Source organism: Camelina sativa, chromosome 17 (genome assembly GCF_030686135.1).
Source record: "Camelina sativa cultivar CO46 ecotype springtype chromosome 17, ASM3068613v1".
Lineage (NCBI taxonomy): Eukaryota > Viridiplantae > Streptophyta > Magnoliopsida > Brassicales > Brassicaceae > Camelina > Camelina sativa.
Window position 1 is genome coordinate 21,080,594 of NC_141896.1, and position 10,989 is coordinate 21,091,582.

A 10,989-nucleotide genomic window follows, 5' to 3' on the forward strand; every position below is an offset into this window, starting at 1 on the left:
CATTAGATTAAAGTTGATCCCCAAAAGTAGGTTTGTTATTGGATCAAAACATTGAAATTTTATATAAACAAAAAGGTGCAAAACAAAAAGATGTGAAAACTAACGGGTGCCAACATGAAAAACTGGGGGTGCAACGAAGAAACACAATTATTCACTACAAGAATATTGGGGTACACGATTATTGAAAAAAACTTGCAACTGTTGGGATCATCAATAATTCTAGACGGTTAGATGAGATAGTAGAAACAATCTCACCGTTAGATTAAACTTGACCTCCAAAAGTGAGTTTGCTATTATATATAGATAATAATAAATATTAAAAATATTTAATAGTTAAACAGAAGGTGAGGTACTAAAATGATTAAGATGCAACGTTTAATCGTGACTGTTTGTATTCTTATAAATCCGGAATCCACTTTTCGTTTTCGATAACAGAGATGAAACAGGAAAAACCCTAATTTGAGAAAATCATGAGATTCGATAAAATTGATGATCTTCTTCCCGGAAGAACTAATTGGCGTATACACGCCAAGGTCTTACATTCTTGGAGTATCAGCGAGTTTTTTACAAAAAGAGTACTGCTTCTTGTGGATGTAGAGGTTAACATCGTTAATTGAACATCATTCGTACTTAAATTTCAATTTTTAACAGTTCTTATATATATATATATATATATATATATATATATATATATATATATATATATATATATATATATGACTTCTTACACAATTGTTATTAAACTGTGAAGGGAAACACAATTGAAGCTATTTTTTTTACCAAATACACTCGCTAAACTCCGAAAATATATCAACGATGGTGACTGATATGATATTAGAACTTTCAAAGTAATCAATCCAACCCTGAATGAGAGGAATACTCATCATCCTTATCAAATTAAATTCACGGACGATACCACTATGACGATGGTCCAACAATTGAGTCCAAAGAATTACTTTTGATTCGAGGATTTGGATGATATATATCGTGGAAGAATAAATCATCCCATCTCTTTCGGTAAGTGTTTTGTTAATTAATTTAATATTGATATGGTACAGTCAGTGAATATAGTTAATTGTAACTTTGTGTTCAGGAATCTAGAATCTTTATAGGATTTGTTGTAACTTTGTGTATTGGCCCCTCCCTTGTGAATTAATGTTGTAATCTTTATAACTTTGTGTCATAACTTTCTAACTTTGCAACACTTTGGAAAACTAAATTCTATCTTTTCCCCAAATTAGATGTATGTGGGTGTATAGTGGAAAATCGGTATTTCCATACCCCAACTAAGGGGGTATGTTGAATTCCTACCCCAACTTTGACATTGAGCAAATCCATACATTATGTTCAATAAAATTCAAATTCACGACACCAACTTGTAAAACTGTGTTGAATCATACACAAGCCGTAACGGTGTTAAGAATCCGTTAACTGCTGCTTATGTGGAAGCCACGTAAGAAACGACGTCGTTTTGAGAAATAAAAGAAAGGATTCTTTTGGCTAAAACGACGTCGTTTCTATCTTCTTCTTCCTCTTTTCTTTCTTTCCCGAATCGCATTTCATTGTTATGTTCTCGATTTGGGGTTTCTTAAAAATTAGGGTTCTTCATACACTATCAGACACTCATCACGATCGATAATCGTTGCCAATTGAATCAATTGACCAATTGACTTATGGATGAAAAGAAGAGAAGAAACAAGAGTCGGGATTTACCAACTGTAAAATTCGACGGAGACAGAGACCCTTGTTAAAAATGCAATAACTTTTGAGAGTTGCACTGAAAAAAAACTAAAAAAATGTAGGAAGAAAGAAGCGACAAACTCAGAGAGAACATCAATTAGCCAGATATCTCCACATGAAGAGAAATGTATACAGAGCGCCATCTTGAGATCAATCTCAGGAAGGGAAGTGTCATATCCGGTAACGCAGACCCTAAATATTGATTAATTCAAGGAGAGAAATAACCAAATTAGTAACATGACAAAAGGCTCTAGCTAGAAAACATATATGTTTCAGATACTACAAGAATTAGTAGTACATCCTACCAAAAAAAAAAAAAAATCAGAAGGTAATAATTTATCAAAAATTTACATGTATTGTTTTATCCAAGTCGAGGGATTACTAAGATTGTGGCCAGGAAAAGGATTAACATCATCATCGGACTCTGTCGGAAAGGTTGCAGGCTTAATGATTGCAGTCGATCGTCCCAAGTCAGTTCCATTAAGTTTCAACGCCTTTTCTTCGGCAGCTCCTCCAATGAACCTCACGAAGGCAACACTGATGTAAAACGATCGAGTACAATACAAAAAAAGACACAAAATAGAATGAGAGAGAGAGCTCTGGATTGGAAGGAAGAGAATTAATAAGAAAGCCACAAATAAAAGAAAGAAAAGGTACCTCCTGAGGATACCCGTAACATAGTCTCTGGGAACATAACAAAATAAGATCTTTCCACAAGAAGAGAAATGTTTTGCCAACGCGAGCTCGACATAATACTCTGGCAGCAAAGTGTCATATCCCTCAACGGAAACCGTCGTGAAAGTGAAACTGCTAATTATTCAACAATTTGATTTTCATTGCATGCAGGTGGAGATAATATTTATACCAACACAGAGAACAACAACCGAAATATTTTTTAAAAAATTCCCAGAAAAAAGTAAATAATAATAATAAATTACCAACTTTAAACACAGTTTTGAGAAACTGCACTATCAGACACTCTTCACGATCGATAGTCGTTGCCAATTGAATCAATTGACCAATTGACTTATGGATGAAAAGAAGAGAAGAAACAAGAGTCGGAATTTACCAATGAAACGTGATTCGGGAAAGAAAGAAAAGAGGAAGAAGAAGATAGAAACGACGTCGTTTTAGCCAAAAGAAACCCTTTCTTTTGTTTCTCAAAACGACGTCGTTTATTATGTGGCTTCCACGTAAGCAGCCATTAACGGATTCTTAACACCGTTACGGCTTGTGTATGATTCAACACAGTTTTACAAGTTGGTGTCGTGAATTTGAATTTTATTGAACATAATGTATGGATTTGCTCAATGTCAAAGTTGGGGTAGGAATTCAACATACCTCCTTAGCTGGGGTATGAAAATACCGATTTTCCGGTGTATAGTAGATGTGGAAGATAAAAGAAGACCTGAGAGTGCCATTAAAAGTAATGAAGTTGTTTTCACGTTGTTGAATTGCAGGTAAAATATATTTACTCTACCTTTAGGACAGTTACGTTTTAAGACTGTCTCTGTTAAGATTTTTTATTAATTTGATAAACATGTAGGAATGAAATTGTGAAGTGTCGTGTCAAAGATAACTACGCTTCTGAATTCATGTCTAAATGGTAATTAAACAGGTGCCATCTCATATACAAATCCAAAGCTGAGTTTTGTGTAATGCGGTTTGTGAAGGTCAGAGAATATGAAGGTATGTAACATAAAATAGTTCTGATATAATCATCATAAGGTAACTAATATATTCACTCTGCAAATGTTTATAGGTGCACCATGTATCGAAAACACATTGGCCTCTTCGAATATCTTTATAAACCACAGTTCGAAGGATTGGTAAGATTTGATTATGTAAAAATAACTTAATACACTTTATATATGATTATGTATGACGTTAAAATAATTTTGTTTCATACACTTAATATATTTACAGGTCTGAGTTTGCTGGACGTTATTACATAAACCATGTAATGGAGCACCAAAGTGAGAGCTCGGAGACCCAGTCATAAAGAATGGACTCAGAAATAAAGATACGGTGGCTTAATGAACTTTTTGTATATGCAAACTTTAGTATAATTTTGAATGTTTGTAGTACCAAATACAATGGTCTAACGAAAATATATTTATGGGTTGCTTAAAATATTATTTTAGTGGTCTTAAAAAATTATATATTATATTGTCCCAAATTATTATATAAAAGTAATTAAAATTGACTGTAACAATTGTATTTGGCTCATTTAAAACTTTGTTACGGTCAATTTGGGCTTAAACTTTATAAATGGATTTTAAAATTTCAATTAAATTTTAAAAGTGGACTTTAAATTTTCAATTTATATTTTGCATATGTAGAGTATTACTATAAACATTTTATTAACTATTCGTTTTATTATTTTTAAAAACGAAAAAAAATATTTAATACGAAACTTACAAAAAAATAATTTTATGTCTGAACACGAACTACTATAAAAATTAAAAAAAAAATAAACAGGTTTTTAAAATATAATAAAATGTTGAGTTAACATTTTAAAGAATTGAATTTTTTTTTTCTATTCAGTTCCTGCCCGCACAAGCGTGAGGGTAACTCTCCTAGTACAGTTTACAAGTACTACAGAATGATGATATATAGTTAAGTTTTGTATATATAATAAAGTTATGGTAATGATGTAAAATCTAAATTTCATATTTGTATACTATTTTAAGACCAGTTATATATTTTCTCGTGTAAAACCTCCTCAATACCGAATTGGTTTTTCTCATCTGTTGTTAGCTTGGATGAATAAACTTATTTTACTATTAAAAAAGAAAGATAAACCGTTATCTGTCATATAGGACGTGATGTTATTTATATATACACTAGATTACTACCCGCCCGATATACGGGTTTAGAGTTTTTAAAATAAAACTAATTTTAATAAATAATATAAAGTAAATATTTTTAGTAAATAAAAATTATCTATAAAAGTAAATAGATACATAAAAAATGTCCAATGTGATATTTGGTGTAAAAATTATGACTATGTGGTTGAGATTATTAATCACATTTTTTTAATGCTCTCGCTTGTGCGAAGTTTGGGATTTATCTCCGAATCTGGTCTGGTCAGAAAGTTTTTCTTATGAGTCGGTGTACTCGAATATGGATTTTGTTTTCAGGAGGGATACCTCTCAACATGATGATTCTGATCAACTTATTCAATTACCATAGAGTTTATGGGCAAACTGGAATACCATAAATAAAAAAGTATTTCAAAGTTTAGAAATCGAGGCGGATAATATAATTGATCAGGCTTTGGGTGATAAGTTAGCCTGGGAAGAGGCGCTCTCTTTGATGGCAGTCATGCCATCTCCATCTCCGTCTTCATATGTCTAGGTTTTTCACCTTGTTGTCAGATTGATGGTTTTTGGAAAACAACCCATATGCATTCAGAATTGGGCTGGTGGTGTTGCGTTGGTGAGGAGTGAGCCTTGTTTTCGCGTTCTCTTATCTCTGAAGTTTTTTTGTAAACCCTTTCCTTCCGGCTTGGGCAACTAACCGAGAAATTTCCTTTTAATTTATTGGTTGGTTGAAAAAAAACTGTAAATAGATACATTTTTAATTAAAGAAAATAGTTGTAGATGAGTTCAAAGTTAACAAAATTTAATTTAATTTAACAAAGAGTATATATTTAATTCTTTTCGTAAGTAAAAACAATGTATAAAGGTAAAGAGATAAAAAATTAGTTATAGAAAACAGTTGCTTTATTTTGCTATAATACACTAATGTATATACATTTACAAATCTACTATATATCTATATTACCACTAAAAATGTATTTGTATACATAAATATATTTTACTATTTAAATATACTCTTTAGTCTTTAATACTACCAACAAATTGTCTTTATAACCACATTAAATAACCTATTATATGTCTTTTCACTTTAACATTTTTATAGTTACAAAAACGCATAAGTTAATCTTACATACTGCTATCTTATATATTACAATATCAGTATTTTTGAACAAATTATTTGATTGGTGAAAAAATAGGAGACGATCTATTTTTTTTTACTTCAACAATCTTTTTTTTATGTAAAGGTGAGTATTTACATTTTTTTAGAAACAGTAATCAATTGTATGATTTTCATAATCATTTTTTAATCTTATATTAAAAGTAATCTCTTTTCTTGTAAAATTAGCAACTTAAAATTAAAATAAGTAATCAATATTATAATTTCGAATTATATATATATATAATTTCCTTATAATGATATTTTCTAAATTTTAAAGTTGTTTAAATTTTATAATTTTCTTATAGTTGCCTAGTACTATTTTTAGAACTGTTAAAAACAAAACTTTTGTTTTATTTTTGAAAGTTGACAACAGATTTTTTTTCATTAAATTTTTTTAAATAAAGTTATGTTTTTTTCTCTATTATACTTTGATATCAAACCTTTTTATGGTAGGTTTTAAATTTTTAATTTTAAAACTTTGATAAATTTAGAATTTACATATGTCAATATCTGAATGATACAATTGACACATGTCATGAATTCATAATCTTGTTAATGAGTAACTTTGACATTAAATTTTATATAATATAATAATAATAATAGAGCTGTCGATTGGTCTTCACCGCGTCTATATGGACAACTTTTTTTGTTTGGATAATTGGATCATGAAATAGTCCATTCACATGGAAACATATCTATATAGTATATGACTACGGCCGAAAATGACCATGTATAAATGGACGTCGACAAGATGTTCATAATAATGAAAATTTGTTTTATATATATTCCGAATATATATATACATTACTCATTTAGTATTATAGGTTCGAATGGAGAAAGGGAATAAAACGGTTCGTATCAAACTGTTTAGGCTAAAAACTGCGGATCAAACGTATTGTGCAGTTCAAATATATGTCTGAATTGAGAAAAAAACTTAAAAATCAGTTTTGAATAATAATACAAATATAAAGTATGTGTCATATAAATCAGATTAAATATTTTATAAAGGTGAAAGTGAAACACATCTCTATAAAAATCTGAAATTTTGTATAACTAAAACCGAAAAAATCTATATGTGTGCTGGTTGGTTATTAGTTATTACAATAATTAACCATGTATGTCTTATATTCAGATTATTTAGTTTTTAGTGATTTATATTAATTCTTAGATATATTATGTAACTAAAAAATATTAAATTTTATATACTGGTTTACTTAATAATATCATACAATATAAATTATTTGGGGAATTAATTTGATAATTATTGTGCCAAAAATTCCACATAAACTCTCGAATGCTTTAAGTTATTAAAAATAGAAATATTTTGAAATAAAATTGATTACTAGATTAGTGTAATTATTATCTCTTACACTAAAAAACTGAAAATTTGATAAAAGGAAAAAGAGACAACGCATCTGAAACATCCGAATGCACCAAATATATGGTGCGAATTTAGCAACCCAAGTGAAACGAGAGGATCGAGAGCCATCAAGCAGGTAAATGGACAAAGCAAATTCCTGACACGTTTTGTCAATTTGCTTCACAAGCACAACATACTTGTTAAATAGAGAAACACGCGGTCCAACCGGAACCTCTTTATTTGCAGTTATCCACTGGTGTCCCATTCAAATTAAAATATTTGGCACAACTTGCATAATATTCTCGTTTTATATTTTGGCATCATGCATAATCTTCGATATCAGTTCTAAACAGTGTTTAAAAAGCGATCTAGATGCTAACTAAAAAACGAATCATTTTAACCGTCTAAAAGTACATACATGTATATTTTTCCAATTTTCTAACTATACTAGATTAGGATCCATGCTAGAGCATGGATTGAAATTCTTTTCATTTATATTATAATTTTAGAATAAAATACGATTCCAAAGATCACGATTAATGCTAGATTAGGATTTTAAAAACTTTTAAAATCAATCATATAAATTATATTTTATTCTAAACTTATAATATAAATAAAAGTAATTTTAACTCGTGTTCTAGCACGGTCCTAATATAGCATTAAGGTTTAATTTTTAATTTCTGAATATGATCCCGAAGATCACGATTAATCTTATTAAATTAGCGAGATTTGATTTTTTTATTATTATTGAGAGTATATTTTTATCCCTTTCATAAATTTTTTATCGATGTGATTTATCATGAATTATCAGTTTGGAATAACCCATTTAAGATTTTCTGTTACAATTAAAGTTTTATTTGTTACAATTAATAAATGAATTAATTTATAATCTATATATAACCTATTTGTAACCATTTATTAAAATTATAAAGTCTACCAAAACAATGTTGTGTACTTCTCTTTTATTATAAAGGGGATCATTTAATTTACAGTATAAGTTGTACCTTCCCATACATGGTTATATAAATTCATGTATTTATCTATTAAGTAGTTGGTTTCTAATTTTTGTCCAGTATTGTATTTTTCTTTTATGATTGATATTTTTGTATAAGAATAATTTATAATTTTTTAATGTCGTAGACGTTCAAATGGCTGGTCACCGTTCGTTTTACACCGTACGTATTGGTTATATTATCCCAAAATCATCGACCGACATTCATAAATCCAGTCATTTTAATTTTCTCTTTACCTAGCTCAACGTGCAATCTCTAAAAATGAAAGATCCAAGTATTACATTGCTTCAATCTCTAAAAATGAGATATCCAAGTATTATGTTGGTTCTTTTTCCATTCTTCTTCGTCTTCATATGGGAATCAAACTCACCAGTAGTATCATCCGAGACTTTCACACAATGCCTAACCTCAAACTCCGACCAGAAACATCCCATCTCCCCCGCCGTGTTTTTCGCCGGAAACGGCTCATACTCCTCCGTACTAGAGTCCAACATACGTAACCTCCGATTCAACACCTCCAACACTCCAAAACCCTTCCTCATCATCGCCGCGACACACGAGTCCCACGTCCAAGCCGCGGTGACTTGCGGCAAACACCACAAGCTTCAGATGAAAATAAGAAGCGGTGGCCACGACTACGATGGCTTGTCATATGTTACACACTCTGGCAAACCATTCTTTGTCCTCGACATGTTTAATCTTCGGTCGGTTGAAGTCGACGTGGCGAGTAAGACTGCGTGGGTCCAAACCGGTGCCACCCTCGGAGAAGTTTATTACCACATATGGGAGAAGAGCAAAACCCTTGCTTATCCCGCCGGAGTTTGTCCGACAGTTGGTGTCGGTGGCCATATTAGCGGCGGAGGTTATGGTAACATGATGAGAAAATACGGTCTCACCATAGATAATACACTCGATGCAAGAATGGTCGACGTCAATGGTATAAACATTATCTCTAGCTTCATTATTTTATATGCTAATGAAATTTTATAGTATCAGCCGAATTCATTAGGATAGTGATTTTGGCCAAATAGGTTAAAAAGAAAAAACAAATTAGACAAAAAATTGTATTAACATAATTATATTTGTGTTTCTTCTGTTACACTTTCATTACCCTGAATACTTATATATTTTTAAAAATATTTTCTCACTGTATTTTTAAAAAATTTATAGGAAATATTTTGGATAGAAAATTAATGGGAGAAGATCTCTTCTGGGCAATAAACGGAGGAGGAGGAAGTAGCTACGGCGTCGTTTTAGCTTACAAATTAAACCTCGTCGAAGTCCCTCAAACCGTTAACGTTTTCAATATCTCCCGGACACAAGAGCAAGATGCGACGGAGATTGTTTACCGGTGGCAACAAGTCGCACCGGAGCTTCCTGACGAACTCTTCATAAGATTATTCATCGACGTAGTAAACGGCACCGTTTCATCTCAAAAGACCGTTAGAGCAACATTCATAGGTATGTTTCTTGGTGACACAACAACTCTTCTGTCGATATTAAACCGGAGATTCCCTGAACTGGGTCTGGTCCGGTCTGATTGTATCGAAACGAGCTGGGTCCAATCTGTGTTTTTCTGGACAAATATCCAAGTTGGTTCATCGGAGAAAGTTCTACTCGATAGGAATCAAACCACGAACTATCTCAAGAGAAAATCAGATTACGTACGCGAACCGATTTCAAGAACCGGTTTAGAATCGATTTGGAAGAAAATGATCCAGCTTGAAATTCCAACAATGGCTTTCAATCCATACGGCGGTGCAATGGGGAGGATTCCATCTACGGCGACTCCGTTCCCATACAGAGCCGGAAATCTCTGGAAGATTCAGTATGCTGCGAATTGGAAAGAAAATAGGTTAACCGACCGGTATATTGAACTGACGAGGGAGTTGTACCAATTCATGACACCTTTTGTTTCCAAGAATCCGAGACAGTCGTTTTATAATTATCGTGATGTTGATTTGGGGACTAATACACACAATGGGAAAATACGTAGCTATGTTGAAGGTAACCGTTACGGTAAGAAATATTTCTCAGGTAATTTTGAGAGGTTGGTGAAGATTAAGACTAGAGTTGATAGTGGTAATTTCTTTAGGAATGAAGAGTATTCCTGTGTTGCCGTTAAGTGCATACTTATTCGATTATTGGGTAGATAAATTTGTTGATGTATAATATGTTGCAAGTATATTTGTCTTTAGTAAATAAATTTGTTGTTATGAACTATATTAGAAGCTTGGAGGAACAAGTACTTTATTATGAGGAGAATAAAAAGGAGAAGAGATCTAGAAGATGAGTGTATGGATTTGAAAGAGAAAAATTTGAGAGAAACTTAGAGAGATAAGAAGACTTCTCACTATACATTTTTCGCTTCTACATAACTCATATTTATAGAAGGAGGAGACAAATACAAGCATAAAGAGGTTGGTGACAAGTGGTGAGTCAAGTAAACAAGTGTCACATGCATTGAATGAGGAGGGACATTGTTGTGATGGATTGTATGAAAGAGAAACACTTGTGGTGATGTATACTCACACAATTTTATAACACTCCCCCTTGAGTATTGTAATGACCGACCTTTTTTTGTTTTTTAATAATAAATAATAAATATATATATATATATAAATAAACTACAACTAGTGGTCTCATACCCACTAGCTACCTAACACATCACAACCAACAGCGGAATAACAATACCAATATCCAAATATAATCCAATAATAAAATATATCAATATTCAACATAATCAATAACCAAAACAACATGAATCATAGAACCAGCAACCTAGCAATGTTTCTAATGACTCAACTCTAGCAACCTAGCAATGCCAGACAACATAAAATCCGAGTCCCTAGAACAACCTCCTCTTCATTGCCTTGATTCCACGATCACACT

The 10,989-nt window shown here is 31.6% G+C and overlaps 1 protein-coding gene across 2 annotated transcripts; it reads left to right on the plus strand.

The window, feature by feature from the left end:
• Positions 1 to 8,271: 8,271 nt before the first annotated feature.
• LOC104757457 (berberine bridge enzyme-like 8) lies at positions 8,272 to 10,663 on the plus strand. 2 transcript variants are annotated; one of them, XM_010480199.3, is made up of 3 exons: positions 8,272 to 9,034; positions 9,268 to 10,116; positions 10,327 to 10,663. In XM_010480199.3, the coding sequence occupies exons 1-3, from the start codon at positions 8,359 to 8,361 to the stop codon at positions 10,428 to 10,430; spliced, it is 1,629 nt and encodes a 542-aa protein (XP_010478501.2). In that variant the 5' UTR covers positions 8,272 to 8,358; the 3' UTR covers positions 10,431 to 10,663. The 2 variants fall into 2 exon arrangements, with proteins under 2 accessions (XP_010478501.2, XP_010478502.2); XM_010480200.3 differs by having other exon boundaries at positions 8,273 to 9,034; positions 10,489 to 10,663.
• Positions 10,664 to 10,989: the final 326 nt, after the last annotated feature.

Bases quoted from the DNA above. Each gene is read 5' to 3' on its own strand.
- LOC104757457 (XM_010480199.3), top strand. From the start codon at position 8,359: ATGAAAGATCCAAGTATTACATTGCTTCAATCTCTAAAAATGAGATAT. The intron at 9,035-9,267 runs GTATAAACATTA...AAAAATTTATAG, and splicing joins AAGAATGGTCGACGTCAATG to GAAATATTTTGGATAGAAAA. The intron at 10,117-10,326 runs GTAAGAAATATT...GAACTATATTAG, and splicing joins TGTTGAAGGTAACCGTTACG to AAGCTTGGAGGAACAAGTAC.